The sequence below is a fragment of the Hipposideros armiger genome, unplaced genomic scaffold, assembly GCF_001890085.2.
Source record: "Hipposideros armiger isolate ML-2016 unplaced genomic scaffold, ASM189008v1 scaffold_920, whole genome shotgun sequence".
NCBI classification, from domain to species: Eukaryota; Metazoa; Chordata; class Mammalia; order Chiroptera; family Hipposideridae; genus Hipposideros; species Hipposideros armiger.
This window is the reverse complement of record NW_017732270.1, coordinates 94424-121249: the sequence shown is the minus strand read 5'-3', so window position 1 is coordinate 121249 and position 26826 is coordinate 94424. Positions and strand designations below refer to the sequence as shown.

The window sequence follows — 26826 nt, the reverse complement described above, 5'->3', positions numbered from 1 at the left end:
GTCACTGACCCTTATATGTGGGATCCGAACCGGGGCCCTCTGGCATCCCAAGCCAGCTGTTAACCAACGCTCCACTTGGCCGGCCCCCTCCTATGTCTTTTGAATGCAACATTTAATCCATTTACATTGGAAATAACTGTTGAGGGCCAGCCGAGTGGCGCGTTGGTTAAGAGCTGGCTTGGGACACCAGCTCTGAGCAGCAGGGCCCCGGTTCAGATCCCACATGAGGGCCAGTGACACTGCCCTCTACAGCTAAGATGGTGAACAATAGCTCTACCTGGAGCTGGGCTGCCATGAGTCGCTGGCGATGGCGTAGGCTGCAGCCCCTGCTGCAGTGGGCTGCCATAAGCTACCGTGAGTGTCCGGCAGCCAGTGTGAGTGGCCAGCAGCCGGCATGAGCTGCCAAGAGCTGCCGTGAGCAGCTGTCCAGAGGCCAGGGACTGATCTGCCTCATCCGGGAAGAGCGCGATGATCATAATACCAACATGGACCAGTGAAGCAACGTCCTCCACAACTAGACTGAAGAACAAAAGGACAGCAACTTGTCTGTTCCCCTTCCCCCGATTCCCCAGCGCTGTTCCCCTCCCCCATTCCCCAATAAAATCTTTAAAAAAATAAAATAACTGTTGATAGATATGTAGCTATTGCCATTTTATCGTTCATAATTTTGATCATTGGTTTTTTTCATCTTAAAGAAGTCCCTATAACATTCTTTGTAATACTGGTTTGGTGATGATAAACTCCTTTACCTTTTTTTTTGTATGAGAAGTTATCTATCCTTCGATTCTAAATGATAGCTTTACTGGGTAGAGTAATCTTGGTTGTAGGTCTTGCTTTTCATCACATTGAATATTTTGTGCCAATCTCTTCTGGTCTGCAAAGTTTCTGTTGAGAAATCAGCTGACAATCTTGTGGGAGCCCCTTATAAGTTACTAGTTGCCTTTCTCTTGCTGCCTTTAGGATTCTCTCTCTGTCTTTAACCTTTGCCATTCTAATTATAATGTGTTTTGTTGTATGCCTGTTTTGGTTCATCTTGTTTGGGACTCTCTGCACTTCCAGGACTTCTATGTCTATTTCCTTTGTCAGGTTAGGAAAGTTTTCAGTCATTATTTCTTCAAATAGATTCTCAATTCCTTGCTTTCTCTCTTTTCCTTCTGGTACCCCTATGATGCAAATGTTGTTACCCTTGATGTTGTCCCAGAGGTCTCTTAAACTATCCTCATTTTTTTTGGATTCTTTTTTCTTTTTGCTCTTCCTATTGGGTGCTTTCTGCTATCTCGTCTTCCAAATCATCAATTCAATCCTCTGCTTCATCTAGTCTGCTGGTGATTCCTTCTAGTGCATTTTTCATTTCAGTTATTGTATTCTTCACTTCTAACTGGTTGGTTGTTTTTTTTTTCTAATGGTTTTTATTTCCTTTTTTTGTGCTTGCTATCTTTTTGTTAAAGTTCTCACTGAGTTCTTTTAGCATTCTTGTAACCATTGTTTTGAACTCTGTGGTAGCTTGCTTGCCTCCATTTTGTTTAGTTCTTTTTCTAGAGTTTTCTCTTATTCTTTCATTTGGGGTGTATTTGTTTGTTTCCTCATTTTGGCTGCCTCTCTATTTGCTTCTATGTATTAGGTAAATCTGCTATGTCCCCCAGTCTTGGCTAGGTAGCCTTATATAGTAGGTTCCCTGTGGGGCCCAGTGGTACAGCTCCCTGGTCACCTGCACCAGGTGCTGCAAGAGTGTCCCTTGTATGAGTTGTGTGTGCCCTCCTGTCATAGTTGAGCCTTGGTTGCTATTGGCACATCAGTGGGTGCGATTGACCCTCAGGCTGATTGGCTGTGAGGTTTTGCCATGTCCACAGCTTACAGGCTGCTACGGGGGTGGGGGAAGGCTTACACCACTGAGTGGGATTCACCCCAGCAGGCCCTGGTGCCTGTTTAGATCACCCTTTGGGTGTGCCACTTGGGCTAATTGGGTGGGGCTCTGCTGTGGTCTGAAGCCATCCTCCAAGTATGTTGGTGCTAGGTCCTCTTGTTAGGTCTCCAGTGCAGGCCCAGGTTACTCACTGCCTCTGACCAGCCAGGGACTACCTGGTAAGAGCTACAAGGTGATCTGCAGTTGTTCGCTGACTGTGCTAACCCTGGAGGCACATGAGAGAGGCCACCCTGCAAACCAAGAATATCTGCCACCTGTACCAGGCCTGGGGTAGCTCCATAAAATGTCAGGACACCCTGAGGCCTGCTGCCACCTGCCAGCTCCCTTAAGGTTCAGTCGCTGATAAAGTTTCATGCGATATGCAAGTTGGGTGAGGCAGGGTCTCAGGAAGTCACTAGAATGGGAAGAGTTGTGGTCACCAGGTTAATGTAAATTCTAGTTTGCCAGTGCTGAGCCTGAAGCTACTCAGCAAACGTCTCAGCACATTAAGGCCAGTCACTGCCCACCTGGGGTCTGTCAGACTCTGATAATTTTCCATAAAAGAGTGCAATGCAGATGGGGCTGGCTGCTCTTGGAGAAAGTGCCACCAGTGTTGAGGGAGTTGGGTGGGGCAGGGTTCCAGTGAGTCAGCAGGGCAGAGCTGTGGATCTCATCAGACCAATCAGATTCAGATTTGGCTGTAGGCAGAGGGGGAGGGCTCAACACAGGAAAGATAGAGCCAGCCTGCTGGCTATACAGGAGGAGGACCCCACTCAGGGAACATGCTGACTATCCTCCAGTCCTCGTTCTGAGGTGACACAACTTAGTCTGCCCCTGTATGCCTCTGACACCCCCTGAGTTACTGTCCCTCCACTAGAGCTCAAGGTGAGTGCCTGGGAATGAAAGAGTCTGTGTGCAGGACCTTTAAAAGGATGCCTGAGTTTCCTGCCGCCTTCCATCCAACCCAAATGGTCAGAATCCCCTCTGTTTTTCACAGCCAGATGTTATGGGGGTTCCTCTTCCTGGCACCAGTACTCTGGGCTGGGGAGGCTGGTGTGGGGGTAGGGTCTCTCCTCTGGGGGGAAACTCTGACTGAGATATCCCTCCCGGTTCTCAACCACCACACAGAGGTTTGGGGTTAGCCAGTTCTCAGTTAGCCAAACTCAACATGGCTTTTCTTTAAATCCTTATTTATAAAATTTCTGTTCAGCCAGACTTCAAGTGGTTCTCCAGGTTGATTGTCCTATAATTTAGTTGTGATTTTAATTTGTGCACAGAAGGAAGCAGATACAGTGTTTATCTACAGTGCCATTTTGGATCTTCCTTTACTGGATTTCTTACGATTGTTTTCATAGGACTAAAACTGCAATTCTTTTTCTCTACTTCAGTAGTCAGCTGGCTATACCTAAAGGTATTCTTAAACAAAATAACAAGAGAATATAAATACTGAGTGATTGCTTTGACAATATTAATTTCCATATGTCTTTGTTTGCCAAACAGGTTACCAAACAAAATATGAAAAATAAATGTATTTGTCTACTCAAGGTGCCATAACAAAATGCTATATACTGGGTGGCTTAAACAACACAAATTTATTTTCTCACAGCTCTAGAGGCTGGGAAGTCAAAAATTAATGTGCCAACAGGGTTGCTATCTGGTGAGGGCTCTCTCCTTGCGTTGCAGATGACCACCTTCTCACTCTGTGCTCCCATGGCCTTTCCTCAGTATTAGCACATGGAGAAAGAGAGCAAGATCCCTCTCTCTCTCTCTCTCTCTCTCTCTTTCTTCTTCTTCTCCTCCTTCTCCTTCTCCTTCTTCTTCTTTTTCTTTAATGGATGTCAGAGACAGGGCTGCAAGGCTAGTCCTTTCTTAGAGTGTGCAGAAATACCTAGTCTTCTTCTTCTCATAAGGCCACAGTCCTATTGGATAGGGCCCCACCCGTATGACCTCATTTAACCTTAATTATCTCCTAAAGACCCTGTCTCCAAATACAGTCACTTTGGGGTTTAGAGCTTCAACATATTAATTGGGTGTTGGGGAGCACAATTCAATCCATAGCAATAAGCACAGTACCAGGAAATACAGTAAAAAAAATATATGTAGCATGGTAGTTAAACAAATATTTTAAATATTTTAAATAGAGAATACCTATATTTAACCCTCCATCAGGCGCAATTGATCTTACAGATTCATTGCACACAAAGATGCCACCATGAAATATGTCTTTACTGTTCTAAGTCACAAACACAACTGGCAATAGGTTATGGTAGAGGGGGAAGATACAGAAACGATGAGTCACAATACTTAAGTTAACTGTTAGATATTTGAAAATTTGTGTGCAGTGAATCTGTGAGATAGTTGCACCCAACGAAGGGTTAAAGATCATTCATCAGATTTAGTAATACATCAGATTTTAAGTCCAGCCATACGAATGGCAAGGATATGAGTGTTGAACAGTGGCAAAATTAGTTTTTCGGGACAAATAATTTTCACATATGCACATATCAATGCACTAATTTTAGATTTGTTTAGAGAAAGCTCAGCTGGGGTGGGAGTGAAGAAGAGTGGAGAAGCCTAAATGCATTTGACTGTTGTTAATAATGGAATAACAAAAATTCTCTGAGTGTAATGGAGCTTACGTAGGTGCTCTATGAATGGAGTACAGAAACTTTAGCATTTGAGTTATTACCACTATTGTAGTGCTTTAGATTTTGTTTGTTTGTTTGTTTTTAACACTATTTACTCTCTACTAGTTTAGACATGAATCAAAGCAGCGAAGGATGTATGAAAAAGATTAGCAGTGTGAATCTTGACAAACTTATAAATGACTTCTCACAGATAGAAAAGGTATGTCAATATATGAAACAGTTATAGTATATAGGGAAATGTGAAACAGATTTTAACCAATGGAAGGAGTTGGGAAGAAAGAAAAGTGTACCCCCCCAAAATGAACAGGGTAAAGATAATGGAAATGTACTTTGCTAAGCCCTTTCTCATTTTAGAAATCTATATTTAAAATATATCTGGTTTTGGCTTATTTGTACTAATGCATCAAAATGTTTCTGGGCCAAGGGAACAAATAATTGATATACTTTTGCTAACCTTAGTGGGAAAGTACATACTTAAATGTACAAGATGTCCATAAACTCAGGAATGGTTTAAAAGAATGGAAGTAGACTCAGTCCTCAATCTCTTATCATTATGATTAACTCAATTTTTTTTTTAGTCTTTCAAATTCTATCTTTTCCCATTTCCTTCTCTTTTGCCTAAGCAGACCTATTTGAAGTCCTCCCTTGCTAACTCGGGACAAATTACATGGTAGACCAAATCTAAAAGCATATATTAGGTTTTTTTCCCCCTCCTCTGCCTCAGAGAGGAGTACGAATAGCTGTTGAGAAAATGTAGATGGATAAATTACAGATTTGGGGAGTGGGTTTGTGAAGTGGGAGGGGAACTAATACTTACCTCTATTTTCTCTCCTTTTATTATCATTTTTTATCTACTCTTTTCATCTGCACAATGTAGTATTGCCATAATAAAAGAATTTTCATTATGATTATTATTTTAAGGTAACATTATGGGCTTTTTTAAAACAATGAACTTAGGTTTTCTTAACTAAGTGATTCTTACCAAACTAAGGGCAAAGAGAGAGAGAGATTTAGCACTGTCAGTGAGAAAGGAATTGGGGCAGTTTTGGAGATTAATTTGGAAATATCTATCATATTTTTAAACATTTTAAATAAGAAATATTGTTCAATTTTTGATGTGATAATGGTATTATGATTGTATTCTTAAGAGACTTATCTCTTAGAGATACATATAAATGGTAATATTTATGTACACAATAATGTCAGAGAGTTGCTTTGAGATAAATGTAGAAATGATGACAATAGGGAAGTGGGTAAAGATATAGATGACACAAGATTGGTCGTGAATTGATGATTTTTAAAGGTGTTTGAAGGGTATATGGTGGCAGTTATACTATTCACAAAGATACCAAAGAGATATGTTCAATAATGTTTATTCATTATCTGCAATAGCAAAAAAAAGTACAAACAACACAAATTTTCCTCACTTAGGGACTAGTTAAATAAATTGCAGAATACTCATAAATGAAATTCAATGCAGCTGTTAAAAAGAATGAGGTAGACCTATATATGCTTATATGACATCATCTCCAAGATAATAGAACTAAGCTGAACGTTCAAGGTGCAGATCAGAATATAATATGATCCTTTCCTATAGTTGTATAATCATAAAATATTTTGGAAACATATATAAGGAATTGTTAACAATAGAACTGAGGGTTCGAGTTATGTCATATTTTTCTTTTCATAACTGTTTTTATTTTTTACCATGTGACTTTTAAAATTAAAAGTAAATTAGGAAGTTGACTTATTTAAAAATATATGTCAGGCTTAATTATTAGACATTCAGGTATTAAGTGGTTTGTATTTTTATTAGTCTTACAGTCTTAGGTAAAAAAATAAAAGTAGCAGCATTGATTTGGTAATAATATATATTGTTTCTTCTACAGAAAATGATAGAAATTAGTGGAAAGAACAATATACTGGATATTCAGTTGGAAAAATCGAACTACTTATTAAAAGGAATGCAAACAAAGGAAGTCTCACTTAAAGAAGGTTAGTTCTTTACTGACTGAAGAAATACTAATTCTAACGAGAGTGCTTTTTGATACAACAGTGATTAATACTGCCCCATACATTTGTGAAATATTTGAAGTTCACATAGTACTTTCCAGGCTATCATTTCATTTTATCCTTAGTATAGCCCTGAAAGACAGATAAGACTGGTATTATTACTCTACTTCAGTAATGAAGAAACATAGCATACAAGAAGTTAAATAATTTGCTGAAGGCCACTCAGCTAAGAAATGGCAAACCCAAGAATCAGTCTGACACTCTCCCCTCACTTCTTTGCCACCCATGCCAGTGTGTCGCTCGGCTCCCAGTGGCCGCCCTCCTAGCTGTGCCCTTGCTCAGCCTGTGCCTTCTCTGCAGCCAGCTGCCCGGTAGGGAACCTGGGAGCCTGGGCTTCATGCAGTGAGGTGCTGCTCCCTGAGAATGTGGTGTGCTCTGAGGGGTTTGCTCTGGGGGACAGACAGACTGGTTAGTGTGGGGGCAGAGACTGGAGAGAGAGTACTTTTCCCTATACTTATTTTTCATGTGTGTTTTATATTTGAAAAAAAATAATTAAATGCTTTTTAAATATCCAATTCTACTTATTCTAAATCTAATGACCTTTTTACTAGGTAATACACTGCAGAAGAAAAAGAACAAGAATGACAATTTACAGAGCCAAGTGTTCACTTAGAGAGGAAGAACAAACCATATAGTATATATATGATTGAATTTGTTCAACAACAAAAAATGAGATCTTGATATTTTATTTTCCAAATTTTATACCAGATAAAGAATTTCTTTGCCAGTTCAAGATGATAAATAATATTAATACTGAGGACCAAGTACTGTAAAAAATTCTTTTCATGTATAATTGTATTTAACGTTTCCAACTGCTTCATAAAATGGATGTTAATGCCCAAATTTCTAGTTAATGGTAGAGGCTAAATTTGAGCTCAAAATAATTATTGATTTACTAAATTATATAGTATAAGAAGTAGCTTTGTATTCTGAGCTCTGGTTTTTAAGAATTAAAGAGGGTAGTAGTATTCTTCAAGTTAAATTATAAAGTTTAATAGAAATGATAATTTGGGTAAATGTTTGCGAAGAAAATTGAATCCAGTATTCTAAAATAATGAATGGTAGTCTACCTTAGGAACAATTCCTTATTCCTTTGTTAAAAAAAAAAAAATGTGTTGGGAGGGCCACCTTGTGTTCAAATTGTGAAAATACAGATTTTTGAAACATTCAGTATACTTCCAGTTTTCAGGACTTTTCAGTTTGCTCATTACTGGCTGAGGTACTTTCAGCGGCCATATTTATTTGTTGCTGGATTCATCCTCTAAAAGACACAAAGACAAGTTATGACTCAGTCTACACTCCCTTGATTTTTCAATATAGCAGCTAACAGTAACATACATGAAGTAGATAAAGTCAAATGTAATTTAACCATCATTCTGTTACTGGGAACTAGCAAGAGAGAAAATGTGGAGGATGGTGGGAACTTTGTCTGAGAGTAGGTGGTGGCAACAACAGAGGGCTGTGGGGAGAAGTGAAAAACCACAATGGTAGAACCTTCTAACTGCATAAAGCTTTTAACTTCCCCAAAACACTTTAGTTTCTATCACTGTACATGCACACTGAGTACAGGACCTCTCACTGAGGGTGATGTTTTGCATTCTCCCCTCACAGTAGTGGTTCTTCCATTTAGTCAGTAAATAAAATAATTATTGAACACCTATGAAATAGTCACCATGTTAGATGCAAGGGATATCAAAATAAAAAAGATATCATCTTTACCTGAAAGAGTTCACTATCTAGCGGGAGAAACCACAAATAACTAAAATGCAATGTGATAAATGGAGAAAAGAAATCTACACAAATTTTGGTGGGAGACAAAGGAGAGAGACAATAACAGCAACAATAACAATATTAAATATTTGTGAGTGAGTTTAGAAAGTATATTTTCTCATTTGGTTGTCAGAACAGTCTTATATATAAGAATAGTCCAGTATGTGAGGTAGGATGGGTATTACCCGTACTTTTATTTTGCAGAGGAAGAATATAAAACTCAAATAAATAGGCTAAGTAGCTTACCCATGGTAAGCTTGAAAGTGAAGAAGGGAAAACTCTAATAGTTCCACTGACTCCAAGTTTCATGGTTGCCTCAGCATATCCTACAATTCTTGAGGAAGTATTGGATAAGTAGGTCAAGAGCACAGGATTTGAAAAATCTGTGTTCTAATCTATACCTTCCATTTACTAACTGTGGAATCTTTGGCGAGTAACCAGACCTCCATGGATGACTTCCTACCTTTGTAAAATCAGGATAATGATACCAGTTTCTCAGTATCATTTTGAATACAATGGGGGTAATGTGTATAATGCACTTAGTGTAATGCCTGGCAGAGTAAATATTCAATAAATGGTACTATTATTATACCTAGATAAGTTTTTATTATTTGATACATATGTGGTATTTAATATTTAACCACCAAAACACATGCCTAATTAAAATGGCAGCTAGTCAGCATGTCACACTAGTGCATGCCAGCTGAATATTGGGCATGGGCCTTTAAACTGAAAGAAAGAGAATAAGGCTCAGTATTTATTAGCTGTTAAGCCAAGCACATAGAGGTAAAATTCCCCTTAAACCTTAAAATGTATATTTCTTTGTTAAAATATTAAGGTATTCTTTTTTTAATTTTTCATCATTATGTATTTAGCTAGTTTAATTGTAAATTTAAACTAGTACAACCTGTGTTTCCTAACCTTATAGTAAAAATGTGATAGCACAAAGAGTCTTTCTCCGGTTCTGTTTTTGCCCTCTTTCCAACCTACTCAAATTACCCTGAACAAGTTCTCCTAAGCTCCCCGTCTTGGTGTCAGTAAAATAGTTACACTTCATTTTACACTTCAGTGCTAGACTGCTGGGGTTCATGTTCTAGCTCTACCACTTACTACAATAGTTATAAGTGTGACCTTGGGCAATTGGCTGAACTTCTGTGTGTCAATTTCCTTATATGTAAAATGAGAAAAATACTAGGACCTACCTCGTAGGGTTAAGAGGGCTAAATGATTTAATATTTACAAAGCATTTAGAATAGCAATATATGTTATTATTTTCAGGCCAGAGCTTCTCCACTTACCCCTTTCTTGCTTCAGCTTACTATGATATTGCCTATCTATGAATCAATCACTCAACAAATATTTATTGAGTGCCTACTAGGTATGAACTGCAACTGCTCTAGGTATTAGGGAGAAATAGTAAACACAACAGAAAATAGTCCCCGCTGTCCAGGAGCTTATAGCCAAGTGGACTGCTTAAAGTTACAGAAGTTTCCACCATGTTGCTACTCATCAAAGGTTTAGCTGTTGCTGGTGATAACCAAGAATATACTGAAAGCTTATATGCGCATATCAGGGCACTAATGCTGCAATGAAGGCTCCGTCTCCCATTATGCCAGAAGTCATTGGCACCAAAGTTGCTGATGCCCTGTAACTCAACACCTTTTTTACTCCTTTTATTGCTACTCCCTTGCCCTAGGACTCAGACATAAATACTAAGAGGACAGGTTGGAGGACAGTGAGGAAGTAAAGCAGTATCTTATTCCAAGTGACATCTCACCAGCTTCAGCTCTCTATCTTTGAACAAAACTTAATGTACCTTGACTCTCTGTCCTTGGGATGTTCTTTCATGGAAAACTCACATGGACACAATCCTCCTAGTTCCCCAGACAGTCCCAGGTGTGCCTGACTTCCAGGACAGATATTCCTAAGGCGCCTGCAGGGAATCTCTGCTATACTGGATTTATTGTGCCTTAGAAAACTCATTACTAAATACTGGATTGCATTTGACTTACCTGGGTAATTAAAAATTAGCTATTATATAATTTAATTTGAGATACCTGGTTGTTTTATTAAGATTTCATAATTGTCAATTAAATATTATTTTATTTTAAGTATTTCAATTTTGAGAGATTAATTCCAAAATGAAAGCAAATAATCTTCAAATAAATTTATCTTTTATGTTTTAGAATGTGCTACTCTTCATAACATGATAAAAGGGCTACAACAGACCATTGAATATCAACATAATGTGAAAGGTAAGTTAGAAAAAAATAAAATCTAAAAAATGTATGATGGATTTGAGCACCCTTAAAAATAAAGAGTTTTTAGACCATTGACAAGAAATTTCTTTTAACCTGGTCTTGTTAAATTTATCAGCTCAGGGAAGGACTCCTTACTACTTAATATCTTCCTCAATTATTAGGAAATAAAAAATGCCATGCTGAACAGAACAATTCAATCAGGGATATCAGGGTTTTACAATCTGTCATAATAATTACCCTTATTACTTTCAAATGTTTAGAAGTATATTTATTCTCAGTAGTACTCTTGGTCTTTACTAACCCCATGTTCAGTTTTGAAGGGTAGATATTTACTAGTAATTACATGATGAATAGTCTATTCAAACTGCAGTGATAGTTTACTATTTGATTTTTTTTTTATCAGAGACTAAGGCTGCATTTGTGTAAATGAAGCTGACACATTCAGCTAATCTTATTTTTGCTAGTCATGCTAACCCAATAAGCCTGCCATGAACAAAACAGACAAAGCAACCACGTGTTTTATCCTGTTCTGATTCAGCTACAGTGCAGTATTTGTGGGATTTTCCTCTACTATATTGGAAATTAAACCAAACAACCTTCAAGGTCCCCTCCAACATAAAACTTACATCAAACAAGAATCTCTCATTCTTGTTTGCTTTTATCATAAAGTACTTTACATGTGTAGGTAAGATATAATAGTGATCTTATATGCTATTTATTTGATTTGGCATGTTATTCCTTATTGTCTTTATATGTTCTAATTGAGATTTATCTTTTTTCAACAATTACTATTAGTTCGTTTTCCCCCATTGCTTTCCCTTAAAATATTTCCTCAAGTGTTAAAGAAACAAATATAGAAATTGTATTAGAAGACTTCACAGTTATTGTCAAAAAGCAAGAACAGAAAGGATTCATTTTCCATATCAATATACCACTAAAAACTGTTCTGGAGATTAAGGGTAATAGATGGGGAACCATACCATCTTCAATGCCTTTTCTTTTGGCTAATTCGTGCAGGCTTCTCTCCCATAAATATTCACTTTTTGGTACTAGCATTCTGCTCATTTTTTCCCAGTGTTTTATCCCCACCCCACACCTGGTTTGGGCTTTCATTTTCTAACTTCAATGCTGATGATCAGAACAACTTTTCTCTTCTCTGTAACGAAATATAACACTTAGCTGCATTTTCAAAATATGTGAACATTCATAATTATTTACAGTCCCATTCTTAGGATTTAAATGGTATTTAACATTTTCCAGGATTTTGTTTAAATGAAGCATCTACTAGAAATTAAAGTTAAATATTTTGAAATTCCAAAAAGTCAATAATGAATATATTCTTTCTTTGTAAAAGGATATCAAATATTAACCAGTAATCAAGAATACCATCTTTGCAAAAATGTGGTAGTACAAATTTTTAAGTAGCTATTTCTGAAAATGGATATTCCTTGGTGCCTCTCAGGAAGAAATAGTGATTCACTGATTTCACTTTTCCAGTGATTCTACAGGCCTTGGTTTGGGTAAAGTGATAGATGTGAACTACCTACCTTTCACCTCTTTCATCCATTTGATTGTCAAGATTGTATGGTTAATTTCCTTATTTAGGCTACAGAGTGGTTACAAATGGTTGACTCCCCAGAAACTATATTCTCTCTTTCTTAATAGAATCTGGATTTTTTTTTTCTGACATTCATTCTTCATCCAACCACATACTTCAGGGGAAGCTAATTATACTCCAGCTCCAATAGGAGGCTCCTGGAATAAACTCCCTCTCTCCCAAAACTAAAGATGACCTGTATTCTTCTGGTTGTTGATAAGTCTGCATATAATACCTGAATTTATTGCAGATTTCTTGTTTCCAGCCTGAAAGTTATGACAACATTGAGGATAAGCAGAAAGAAGAGACTAAAAGGACATGGTGTCTTGATAACATTGTTTGAGCTTGTGAATCAGTTACCTTCTAGGCTTAAGAGTTTCTTCAGCTACTGTAAGAGAAATGATACCTCCCTTTACTCTCATCCATCTTTTCAGTAGGGGCTTATGGGCTACGTAAAAGATGATGCATTGAGATGCAGAAAGAAAACATTGGAATTTCTATTTACAATTATTTTTATCTGAAAACCAAGACAAATAATATAATGAATATTTAATAATGGAGTGTTATCCCTTCCTCTCTCTGTATGTCAATTATGCATCATTTATGATACATACACAAGATTTCTCTTCTCCCAAGCAGAATGTGAGTTCTAAAACTGAACAGCTGCATCTTTGTTTTTTGTCCAGTCTCAACGCACTGATATATGGTATAGTTTACATGTGCCTGGGTTTCTATATTATATTAGCTACTTACAATAAAAAAAAACCTTTCAAAATGGACAAGCAGCTTTAAGAAATAATATGCAGATTAATGATCATATTAATAATACAAATACAAGTCAACAAAAAGGAAGTAGCAGAGCTGTCACTTCTACCCCTGTACAAGTTCTTCATCAGACATATTAAAAGGTTAAAAATGAAAATCTATCATACCTGATGAAATGTCAGCCAATGGTGGCCAAGTAACTTCTGTAGGGAGAAAATTTATCTATAGCAAGATTTTCAAATGGAGTATTAGAAATGGTTCCATCATTAAATGATTTGAGAGCTGAAAATATGTTAACTTTAACTATTTTCACTCACACATTAAACTTGGCAATGGAACACTAAATTCAAAGAGTGATCAATGATTCTCAGTGATTTTAAGCCCTTTTGTTATATGTTTGTTTAAAAAAAGAAACCTGTTGAGAAGCTTATAAGAACAAGTAACATGAAAGAAGGTAGATATTTGACAAAATTTCAAATGCCAATTGTGTAATTGGTGTTTAAGAGTGAAAAATAGTATCATGATTTATAGTTAAGTACAGCCAGTGATGCGTTTGTTCTATTAAAATCAAGTATCAAAAACAATCTGAATATTGAAGACAGGTTTCAAATTTCAGTATCAAAGAGTTAAATCTATACTGTAAAAATTATTGATGCATTTTCAGTTCCATTGTCTCACTTAACATCTATTAACATTAGTAATAATTCAATAATTAAAGTTTTATAATACTTTAAATAATATTAAAATAATTTAACATTTTTCTCCTTAGTTCACCTTTTTAATTTCTACTTGTATCTCTTTTAAGAATTATATACAATTAAAATATAGCATATATAGACATGTATAATTTATAAATAAATAGACATGAATTGGGGAGTACATGCTCATTATTTTTAAGAGGGCATACAATTGTAAAAGTTTGAAGACTTTTAGTTTAGAATACCACATCTGTGTGTCACTACTTTTTAGATTTTGTTACTTACATTGCCAGTCTATTGCCTGCTAACTTCTCATCAGTTACATGTGAAAAAGTGGTTGGTCCCTCTTGCCAAGGTATTAAACCATTTGGGGCAACAAATTTGGAATTTCATAGCTTAAGGGAAAACTTAAGTCTTTCTCATTCTCATGAGTGATTAGATGATCAAGTTAAGCATATTTTTTGAGATGATGTCATTGCCAGGGACCAAAGAAGCTCTTCCTGTTATTACTGCTAACTTGACACTGAGAAGAAAAGTCATGAAGCAATATTAAGGAATTACATTTGATATGCTGTTCATCAGGGTGGAGAGAGGCAAGGGCCCATCATGCAGCTTGTGCAAAAGCGTTGGCATCCTTTCATAATATGGGCTTTTATGTCTTGTTGCTTGATTCTCCTATCTCCTATCCCCCAAATTTGGTCTTTATAACTTGAAGAATGGATCTATCCTGTCTTTGAAATAAATGTGTATTTGGAGTTTAGGATATGGACATGGCTGATTAGAAATGGAGTATGATTTATCACAATATATCAAATAATAGGAATTTTTCTTGTATTTTACTATGCATATTATTCTATATGCTAGTTTAGGAGAACCCCAGTAATTCATTGTATGAAAGATAGTGGTGTCATGCCTTCTAACTTATGGCAAGTGGTTACTACTAGGGCAAAGAAAACAAAATTCAGAGATTATTCTCCATTCAAGAAAAATTATCACCATATAACCAGTCCAGATCAAATGAAATTCAGGAATCTATTTTAAGAATTCAAACACGGGGCCGGCGGAGTGGCTCAGTTGGTTAAGAGTTGGCTTAAGAGTGCGAGCTCTGAGCAACAGGGCTGCCGGTTCTATTCCCACATGGGCCAGTGACGCTGTCTCTGAGCTGCCAACAGGTGGCAGGATGGCTCAGCTGGTGTAACAAGATTGCCTGTTTGATGGTGGGCTACACCCACCCACAACTAACACTGAACTCAGCACCTTGAGTTGAGCTGCTGCGCGGATGGCTCAGTGGATAGAGCGTGCGCTCTAAACAACAAGGCTGCTGGGTTCAACTCCCGCATGGGATGGTGGCTATGCTGACCCACAACTAAGATTAAACACAGCACCTTGAGCTTAGAGGCCACGAACTGCTGACAGGCAGCCAGATGGCGACTGGCGCCCTCCACAATGAAGACTGAAGAAGAACAACTTGGCTGGTCCCCTTCCCCAATTTCCCAAGACTGTTCCCCTCCCTTAATTCCCCAATAAAATCTTTAAAAAAAAAAAAAAAGAATTCAAACACATGAGCAGTCATAGGGAGACAAGAGAGATCCATGAAATCAGCTGCAAATACAGAGCACCTCCAAAATCAGTAGAATTCAAGCTTATTTTTACCAGTTGTAAAAATAATTTCTGGCAACTTAATATTGTTTTTATCATGTCTGAACTGAATCTGAATAACTTGAGTTTATTTATGCCTTTATATTCTATCAGGGTAGGTTTCAAGGAAGACATTGTTATGTATAGTACAACTTTGTTGTACAAAATTATACTAAGCAAAATGATTTAATCAAAATTGATCATTGATCAGAAGTTTTTAAAAAGGGCAATAGCACATAGCTCAGCACTATTCTATTTAAGATAATAATCTGAGAAAGTAGAATAATCTGTGATCAGTTATTCCTAAAGAAAAAATTATTGCTTAAATTAAAAGTTGTTTGACTCAAGTCCAGCCCGAGCTGAGCAGCCACTGAGCTGCCAACAGGTAGCAGAATGGCTCAGCTAAAAAAAAAAAAAAAAAAAAGTTGTTTGAAAAATGTGGACATACTTTTCAACATACCATATTTCCCCATGTATAAGACACAGCTTTTTTTGAAAAATTTGGGGTCTAAAAATGGGGTGCGTCTTATACAGTAGTTGTAGATTTCAAATGCCATAGATGGAACTGAGGACAAGGCACTATATGAAGACAGTGATTCGTCATCAGACACAGATGAGGACAAGCTAATGGTTGGGAGTTTTGACAGTGATGAGGAGGTGTATGAATTTTATGATGAATAAAACTTGAGTGAGTTCAATAACTTTATGTAGTACATTTTTTTTCAATTTTCGGGCCCCAAAATTAAGGTGCATGTTATACATAGGAGCATCTTATACATGGGAAAATACAGTAATGTGAAAAAGATTTCCTACAATAATTTGACATTTAGCTTCTAGTATATCATTGGAAGAATGCTATGTTTCTATAATCATCTTTTGTATGGGAAAATTATCTGTTGTGAATATATATTTCAGAATCTTAATTATTTAAAAATTGCCTCCTTCTAGAAGAAATTTGTTAGAAGAGCATCAAACGGAAATTAAAGAACAAAACCTATGAACAAGGCTAGATATTTAATTTTCAGGGATATGTGCACAATAAAAATATGGGTCCCCATGTTCAAAAATCAGGAAAAATATAACATTACAGGTTCTAAAACATAAAGCTTTTTTCTTTCTTCTGTGGTCCCCCTCAACTTGTTTTTTTTTGTGTTTTTTTGTTGTTGTTATTTAATGTTGCTCTAAGGAAATATAAATAAATAAAAATTTTAATTATGAGCATGAATTTTGCCATTTATCTTTATATTGTGTAAACTATTTTTAAATACAAAGATAATAGCATTTAACTCATGCAGAATCACAAAAGTACACAATTAATACTTCATAGCTGTACATGCATATCTATTTCATTCTCACCAAAAAAGTGGAAATGCTGCACAAAACTACCTCAGCCATTTTTTTATTCATTTTACTTCTTGATATGTACATGTTCTACCAACACTCTACTGTCAGCTTCCTAGCAGTAGAAGGAACGAAAGGAAAAGGAACTGTGAATTTTCCCTCTTTCCCTTTCCTTCTGTGTCATCATTTTCAGCATAATTGGTTGGCTACTAGAGGGAGGTACAGAAGTTAAAAAAGGATATTATAGAGAGTTGCTTGGTCATTTGTGTTTCTTAGAATGCCATTGCTTGCCTTTTGCATTTGAAGCAAGTTCTAGTTCAAAGGGAAAGTGTGCCCTCTCAGATCTTTCAGGGCTCTTGCTTACTTAGTTGTAGATAGAACACGCTGACCTTGTACTTTTACCTTTGGGTCTTGCTGAACTCTAAAGCATCATGAGTCCACCGGAATTCTGTGTTCATGGGGCATTGAAAATGCTGTGTATGAATGTGGCGGCAAGGCATGAATATTGCTCACACACGTGTATTCTCTGCTCACAAGCATGATCTTCGTCCCATTGGAATTTACTGACAAATATAAATTCAAAGACAAAATTATTAAGAATTTCAAGACATTAATGGCAGAGTATTCAACCAAGCTGGCACCTTCTGAGTGCAGGGCCCTATGCAACTGCAAACCTAAAGATTTTCCTCCCAGTTTGATACTGAAAGAGAATAACCAATTTTAGAAAATACATTGCAAAATTATTAGAACCCAAGAGATAAAAGTGGATTTTGGCTAGGTAAGAGAAAGTTTACTTGTCAAATATCAGGACCAGGTGGGTTCTACAGTGGTGGAAAATGCTATTGGACTTTATGGCCACTCCAGCAAGAGTAGCAAGAGCCTTGCACCTTAACGAAGTAGCCAGGGTGGGAATATGTGTTTCCAAATCGAACCTAGAATCTGGTAGGATGATGGAACAAAGCAGTGCTAACAATAACCATATGTTGATTGCACTACAGATGAAAGCCAACAAAGAGCCAACTGAAATATAAAGTATTAAGGAGGTTAGCTATGTCTTCAATAGATGGCTTTAGTTCACAGATAAATCATGTGGTTTTGTTTAGCATACTTATAGATATGCCAAACCAGATAATGTCCAAGTAGTATAACATTTAGCTTGTTTGATCAATTTTTCTGGCAAAGGGAAGACTTATAATCATTGTTAAAATGTCCATTTTCCTGAAGTTAATATACACATTTAATGCAATTTTAATTAAAATACTAAATTTGGGGTGGGATAAATGATTATATAGAATAATCTTATAGTTCATTTGACAAAAGAAACAGATAAACAAGAAAACTATGAAAAATAAGAAGAATGTGAGGAAGAGGGACTTCCATTACCAGATAACAACATGCTCTAAAGCTGTTAGAATGAAATTAACATGGTATTGGCATAGAAATTGAAAGAATAAAGAACTAAATGTAGAAACAGGCCCCAGTATTTGTCAATGTAATATATGACACAAGGAATATTTCACTTTATTAGAAAGAGAATAACATTTTAACACATGGTACTGGCACAACTGGCTTTCCATCTGGACGAAAAGAAACTTGGGCTCTTTCTCACCATCAAAAATAAATTCCAGATAGATAAAAGACTTTAGTGAAGAAAAAAAACAAAACTTAAAAGAAACTCTAGGACACAACATGTACAACCTGGAGCTGTGAACCAACCTGGGACCCTCAGACACTATATGAAGAAAAAACAGACTTACTAGAGTTTCTTAACAAGAATACAACAGAAACACCAACAACAATGAAAAAAGAAGTTGACATGTTGTTTTGTCACACCAAAGTCAAAAAACATGTTTTCAAATACCAATGTAGTTTATATCTACGATATACAATGAGCTCTACAAATTGACCAGCAGATATAAATAAAAATTTTTAAATGGGCAAAAGATATGAATAAAAAATGGGAATGTGTATTTGTGTATGCATATGCATGATCCAGAGGTTAAGAGCATGGAGAAAAACAGAAGGATACATAATTACACCAGTGATGTGGAGGCGAAGGGAGAAAGGAGAAAAAATGAGGGAGAGGAAGAGGCATAAAGAAATGAAAGAAAGAGAAAAGACTGTCACAAAAGTATCTCAGCATGTATAATATCCTATTTATGTAAACTTATAAAAATGTATTTACATACATGCATAGAAAAATTAAAGACTTGAAGGAATATCCACTTTTAGGAAATAAATTCTTTGCAAAGTAACATGTATAGTACAATTTTATATTGATAAAAACAAATAAAACCAGTAGAAATGTATGGGATGTTTATATACAATTGTATACGCTGGGAGAAAAGTAGGGAAGGGATACAGACGAAGCTGTTAACACTGATAACTTCAGTAAGGTGAGTAGTAGGGGAAAGATGATTAGTTTCCCTTCACAGATGCTTCACTTACTAAAACAAACAAGAATACTTTTATAAATTGGAAAACATCGAACACCTTTTCTTTAGCTTTTTTTTGTCTGGGAAACTCTCTAACTGTCCTTCAATTCTAAATGATAGCTTTGCTAGGTAGAGTAATCTTGGTTGTAGGCCCTTTCTCTTTTGCTTCTATTATCCAGTCAGTTGCTAAGTCTGCTGGTAATTCCATCATCTAGTTTTCTTCATTTTCCTTTTGTCTCTTACTGCCACTGGCCTGATTTAGGCTCCTGTTATTTCATACTTGATCTACTTTTATTGATATCCATTCCTCTAGAGTCAAAACCCTCCCATTCATCCTCTACACTGCCAGATAATCCTTTTAACATTATAAGGAATCATTTCATTTCACTGTTCAAAATTCTTTGATGACTCTGTAACCTATGAAATAAAATTCAGTCATTCACATAGAATATGTCTACCTCCTATTAGGATATGGCCCCAACCTATTTAAGCACATCCTTCTCACGGTTTACACTCCAACAATACTGTACTTGAATTGTAATTTCCCCAAACGTGCTGTAGCCACTCAAACCCAAAGCCTTCTGTACAGTTTTCTGTATCTGGAATGACCTTCTCCATCATGAAGTAACCTTATCATTTAAGTCTTAGCTCAAGTGGTTCCTCTTCTGTAAATCCTTTCCTGACTTTAAGCTGAGTTAAGCTTTTCTGACACAGGTGCATTTTAGACACACTGCATTACCGAGCAATTATCATAATATAGAACTATTTACACATCTGTCTCAGCAATCGGCTGTAAATTCTTTGAAAAGCAACAATTATTTTTTGTTTCACCATTCTCAGTGTCATGCATTCTGTGCACATGTACTAGATATATAGTAGATGCTGTTTGTATGTGTTGAATGTATACATGAGTGAAAACTTGAAATGTTAAACAGAGTCATATTAATTGAAAAGTGCTGTAAGTTAGGATGCTCTCTGATTTTTACACAGGTGAAAATGAACAACTGAAAAGAAATGCTGATCTTATGAAAGAAAAGTTAAAATCTCATGAACAGGTGAGTTTATATATCTTTATATCAATCAAATTCCTGTAGAGCATTTGTGTTCTCAAATTAGAAAAAAAAATTTATTGAGTAAACATGTATAGGTGTGCATGTGTGTACCAGAATTTTTAATAAACAAAAATTTTTTAAGAAATAGAAATTTTGAGAACCCTAATCTTTTTCAGACTATAATTTACTAAATCGCTGCACTTTTTCTTTCTACCACAAAGAGATGTAACTATTTTGCTACATTTTTAATTACATTAATAGAGTTTTTATTCTAGAGTATACTCTATTAACTAGCACTTTTAAACTTTTTTACTATAAAGAGTCTTTAATCTTTATGTTTTGAGTAATCTATTGCAATCTTATTGCACCATCTAAATGAAGGGAGCATTATATGGATTACCAATTCTCTCCCAAGGGCATCCCTTAGTGGTGGCATCTTCAGGTGACAAAGTCAATGCGGAATGAAAGGATACATAGATTTGTCTCTTGTTCTCAGAGCAGCAACTGCTTTGGACACCCACTTGAGTCAGGAATGGTTTATAAATGCCACTCAGTAATTTCCCATCTAGAAATCAAGATGCATGCATATGAAAAATGGCAATTTATGAGATTCACCCCTATATTCATCTGCCGAACTTTAATCAAAGACAGTAGTTGGATAGGTTTGGCCATTTCTGCAAGTTTTCTGGAAGGATAAGTAGCACAAATAGGAATCTAGACTATATCCCCTTGAATTTGTGTAATCTGGATGAATGTACCTCTGTTTTTAATTATAGCCATCTAAGCCAATGGATCGTGACTTGTTTTATGTCTTTAGTACCACTGAATATCTACTAAAAGTTGTGAACCCTCTCTGAGAAAAATGTTCAAGGATACACACACACACATATGTATGTGTCTAATTTTGCATACGATTTCAGGAAGTTAATGGATCCTTGAAAGCCCATTCACTGGGTCTAATCTAAGAATTTCTGACTTAAATAATTCTTATTGGCACTCTTATTCATTCAACAAATATATATCAAGACATATACACTAGTGATTATAGGGAACACAACAGTGATTATTAGGAAAACAAAGCCCCTGTCTTTTATGGTGTTTAGAGGCTTTTCTTGACCTTTTGCCTTCATTATTGTCTTTCTTACTATCCGACTTCATTGTTCTTCCTACTTGTCTTTTCTTCTGCCTGGGAGTGATTTCTTTATGTAGGAACATACCACTGGGAAAATTGTAAATTTTATCTTTGGGGAATTTCTCTCCCAACACCTCTCTCAATGCCCCTCTCCGTATTAGCATAAATCACCCCGCTAAGCTTCAACAACCTAAAAAGCTAATCTCAGGCACCTGCTGAGCACTTTTCAAACCCAAAATCCATCCTTTTCTAGCCTGTCATGAAATTAACCCTTCACTTTGGTTGTGCTTAACCTCCTTCTGGGAATTAAGGATGTTTATATAATTTTCAGAAACAGAAGTTCAGCCCAGTTTCGAAGGGATTCATCCTACCATAGGGTGAGCTTATTGTCTATCGAACGGTGCCTACTGTTAGCTCTAAAATATAGCTTTGGCTTTTATTGGACATATTTTAATGTCATGGCATTTATTCATACAATTAAACAAAATATTTTAAGTATCTATGATATGCTAAACACTGGTGATGAGTATTCAGAAAACAAAGGTAAAAAAGACATTATCCAGATGATATCTATCTCCTTGAGCCAGAAATCAGTCCTTCTCAAAGCGGATTATTCAAACAATGAACAATATCTCTCTTCTCTAGGTTTGATTGCATGTCAAAAATTAATATAAAATTTGAAAATTTCACCTTTGTAATTAATCAAAACTTGTATATACATATTTAAATTGAAACATGAATATAATTTTAATCTTTAGGAATATAAAAATAATGTTGCCAGACTTATGAGTGAAATGAAAATCAAAGAGGAGGGACATAAAATAGAAATAAGGAAACTTTCTCAGGATATGCAGAAAAAAGGTAAGTTTTTATTTTTAATTTACTAAATTCTAAGACATCATTTAAATGAACATTCAAACTTTTTGCAGTGATAGCCAGTATTCTTGAATGAACACTGCCTTGATACTTTTTAATTTAGGTTTTGTACCTTCCTATATATTTATGTGATATAAATTACATTTCTAAATTGGATTCATGATGTTTGCACTTAATATTATTTAATATGAAGCAATTAATGTCCTTATAAAATTAATATAAAATATATAATTAACTTTGATATTTATAGGCTCAGCATATTGAATATAATTTCACTAATGAAATTTTCTTCCTTCAGTAAAGCAGGTCTGAACCTATATTGAGAACTAACTAGTTTCATAAGGGTATTAAAAACTTTTCTTAAAGAGACCATATTTATGCATATCATATGTAAAAATCAACTTGAAATGGGTAACTGGTCTGAATATAAACTTACATCTATAAAACTGCTTAAAGAATGCATAGAAGATAATCTTTGTGACCTTGAGTTAGGCACAACTTCTTGGAAAGAAACAAAAAACACAATAAATTTTTATCTTTATTAGAAAAATATTCTAAACTGAACTTCTCCAAAATTATTAACTTCTGTCCTTCAACACTGTTAAGAAAATGAAAAGACAGGTCAGAGACTAGGAGATAATGCTTGTAAATGCATATCTGATAAAGGACTTATATCCAAAATATAAAAGAAATCTTAAGAATGCAATAATAAGTCAAGCAACTCAATAAGAAAGTATGCAAAATATTTGGATGCTTCCCCTGAGATGTGAGTATACAGATGGAAAATCAGCACATGAAACATGTTCAACATAATTAGTACATAAGAAAATGCAAATCAAGGGCCAGCCGAGTGGCATGTTGGTTAAGAGCTGGCTTGGGACACCAAAGGGCCCTGGTTCAGATCCCACATATGAGGGCCAGTGACACTGCCCTTTAGAGCTAAGGTGCTGAACAACAGCTCAACCTGGAGCTGGGCTGCCATGAGTCGCCAGAGCCGGCTTAGGCTGCAGCCCCTGCTGCAGTGGGTTGCCATGGGCTACCGTGTGTAGCCAGCAGCCAGTGAGACGGCCAGCAGCCACTGTGAGTGGCAGTCCAGAAGCCGGCGACTGATCTGCCTTCCCTGGGAAGAACGCAATGATGGTGCCAACTTGGACCAGTGAAGCAATGTCCTCCACAAATAGACTGAAGAACAAAAGGACAGCAATTTGTCTGTTCCCATCCCCCAATTCCCCAATTAAAAAAAAAATGTAAATTAAAACCAAAAGATACCACTTTGAACCTTTTAGAACTAAAATATTAAAAACTGTCAATACCAAATATTGATGTGGACGTGGGGCAACTAGAACTCTGATCCCTTACTGGTGGGACTAAAAAATTATACAGCCACTTTAGAAAAGAATTTTGCAATTTCTTTGAGTCCTCTGAGAAGAAGATAATTATAAAATCCCTATAGGTTTATAAATTATTTCTGAATAACCTATGGATCGAAGGAGAAATCCTAAAGGAAATTAGAAAATGTTTTGAACTGAATTACCTGGTCTACACATCAAAACTTGCATGGCACAAATAAAGCTGTGTTTATAGGTAAATTTATAACCTTAAATAAGATGTTGGAAAATGTTAAAAATCAATTATCTAAATACCTATATCAAGAAGTTAGGGGAAAGAAATCAAACTAAGCCCAAAGAAATTAGAAAGAAGGAAGACAGATAATAATGCAATTACAAACACATAATAAAGAAAATCAGATCCAAATTTTGGGGGGTGGGAGGTTGTGGGTTTTTTTAAGATTTTCTTGGGGAATTCGGGGGAGGGGAACAGCGTTGGGGAATCAGGGAAGGGGAACAGACAAGTTGCTGTCCTTTTGTTCTTCAGTCTAGTCGTGAAGGACGTCGCTTCACTGGCCCATGTTGGTATTATCATTGCGCTCTTCCCAGCTGAGGCAGATTGGTGACTGGGCACTGGACAGCTGATCACGGCGGCTCTTGGCAGCTCACGTCAGCTGCCTGCTGCTCACGGTAGCGTATGGCAGCCCACTGCAGCCCCACTGCAGCCTACGCCGTCCCACCTCACAGCAGCCCAGCTCCAGGTTGAGCTGTTGTTCACCATCTTAACTATAGAGGGCACAGCATCACTGGCCCTCATGTGGGATCCGAACCAGGCCCTGCTGCTCAGAGCTGGTGGCCCAAGCCAACTCTTAACCAGTGTGCCACCTCGGCTGGCCCACATCCAAATTTTTTTGAAAAGATTAATAAAGTTTATTAACTCCAAGACTGATCAAGAAAAATGGAGAAAGTACAAATAATGTCAGAAATGAGAAAGAGAAAATCACTTCAAATTTTAAAAAGTGAACCCCATAATTAACTTCATAGCAAACATCTTTCTGCCAATATATTTGAAATTTTTGATGAATTAGACATCTTTGAGGGGGAAAAAAGCACACAAGAAGAAATAGAAAATCTGATAAAGAAAAATGAAATCGTACCATTTGGGACGATATGGATGGACTTAGAGACTATTATGTTAAGTGAAATAAGCCAGTTGGAGAAAGACAAATACCATATGAGTTCACTTATATGTGGAATCTAAAAAACTGAATGAACGAGCAAAGTAAACAGAAATGGTCACAGAGATATAGAGGAACAACTGATGGCTGCTAGTTGGGAGCAGGTGGGGATGAGGGAGAAGGGGAAGGGATTAGACAGCATAAATACGTAACTACAATATTGCCACAGGGACATGAAAGACAGTTCAAGGAATATAATTAATAATGTTGTAAATATTTTGTAGGGTGTCACGTGGTCACATGTCTTGCTAGGGAGACTGCATCATGGATGGGGTAGAGGCTTGATCACTGCACTGTACACCTGAAGCTGATGTTGTATAATATTGTATGTCAACTATAAGTGAATATAGATATATATATAGATAGATAGATAGATATAGTCATGGGACATGGAGTATAGTGTGGGAGTGGAGTCAAGGGAATTGTAATAGATATGTATGATATTGGGGGGGAAGTGGGGCAGTGGATTGGAGGAGGGAGGTTGTCACCTCGAGGGGTAAAAAGTATAACTATTGCACTGTGTTGTACAGCAGAAACTAATTCTAAAAAATGTGTATTTCACAATAAAAAATAATTTAAAAAAAGAAATAGAAAATCTGAATTGTTCTATGTTTATTAAAGAAATTATATCTATAATAAATATGTTTCCCACAAAGAAAACTCCAGGCTCAGATGGCTTTCCTGGTGAAATTCTACAAAACATTTATGGAAAAATAATGCCAATCTTACACAAAATCTTTCAGAGGATTAACAAAAAAAGAGAAGGAAACATTTTCCAGTTAATTTCATAAGGCCAACATAATCTTAACAAAACCTTTCAGGGGAATTATGATGAAGCAAATCACACACCTGTCCTCCAATGTAGTATCTGAAGATGGACCCATTTCAGTGCTTTAGTTCTTATTTTAACCACAACTTCTTTGCATTCATATCATCAGCAGTGCTGCCTCCAGGCACATGATAGATATAGACTGAGACCAGATTGAAGTCCATTTCTCTAAGGTTTTGGATAGCTAAATACATCCTTCTGGACTTTGCCTAATCCCAGGCTGAGATGGGACCTTAGCGTTAGGCCCTGCTCCTAAATCCTGAATATGGGTAAGGTTGACTGGTGAAGATGAGAAAAACAGCTTCTAGACAAAGAGAAAATAAAAGCCAAGACATACAGAGGGGTAGGCATGAGACGTGCTAGGGAATGATTGTCCATTTCTTACCTTTTCTTTGCACTACACAGAAAGGTTTGGCAAGACAAAGGCCAAAAACTGTAGCTAGTGCTGGATTCTTTTTGTTGTTGTTGTTGTTGGCTGAGACATCCTGCCACCTGCTGGCAGCTCAGCGGCTGCTCAGCTCGGGCCAGGACTCGAACTGCTGTTGCTCAGAGCTCACACTCTTGAGTGAGCTCTTAACCAACTGAGCCACTCGGCCGGCCCTAATGCTGGATTCTTTGACTTCTCAAATTGTTTTTGAGAAAGTGATGGCCATACTTAGAGGTATGCTTTAGGAAGACTAACCTGGCAATAGTGTTCAGGGGGGTAGAGGCTGGTGATAGTCTAAACACAGAGTCCAGCTGAGGAAAAATGAGGCCTGAAACTAAGTAAGTAAGTAGTGGATTAGTTGTGAATGGAGTCCCTTATTTGGGGGGCTTGTTGTAGATTAATTGACACTTTTCTCCCTAAAATCAAAGGTTTCCTTGAGGCTCCTATCCTCAAGGTGTCATTTACAGGAATAAGGAAGTTGAGAGAAGAGGAAGTTTGAAGAAGCATAAGGACATGGTATGAATATCAGAGAGGCCAAATTGTATGGAATAGAGGATATCAGGTGCTTGATGTAGCTCTAGAGTAATTTGGGGCCCTCTGTACCTAAGAGCACAGGTTTTGTATCCTTCTTTAACCACTGAATCTCCTATTTATTCTCTAGGCCATTGATGTTTAAGAGTCCAAATTAGATTATTTGTTTAAAATCATTCAGTGGATGACTTTTGTGTTTCAAGCATTTTGTAGGAGCTTGTCAAAAATACCTAAAAGCTACCTTGCATATAAACAGTTTCTAAAATACTATCTGTTTTTATTAA

The 26826-nt window shown here is 36.6% G+C and overlaps 1 protein-coding gene across 2 annotated transcripts in view; it reads left to right on the top strand.

Moving 5' to 3' along the window:
* Window positions 1-26826, top strand: part of CCDC152 (coiled-coil domain containing 152) — a 45467-nt gene that overhangs the window by 14938 nt on the left and 3703 nt on the right. For both annotated transcript variants that reach the window (XM_019630532.1, XM_019630533.1), the window contains 5 exons: window positions 4657-4750; window positions 6441-6546; window positions 10581-10649; window positions 20120-20184; window positions 22072-22174. In XM_019630532.1, the coding sequence (XP_019486077.1) occupies window positions 4657-4750; window positions 6441-6546; window positions 10581-10649; window positions 20120-20184; window positions 22072-22174 (437 nt within the window). The remainder of the gene's footprint in view (window positions 1-4656; window positions 4751-6440; window positions 6547-10580; window positions 10650-20119; window positions 20185-22071; window positions 22175-26826) is intronic.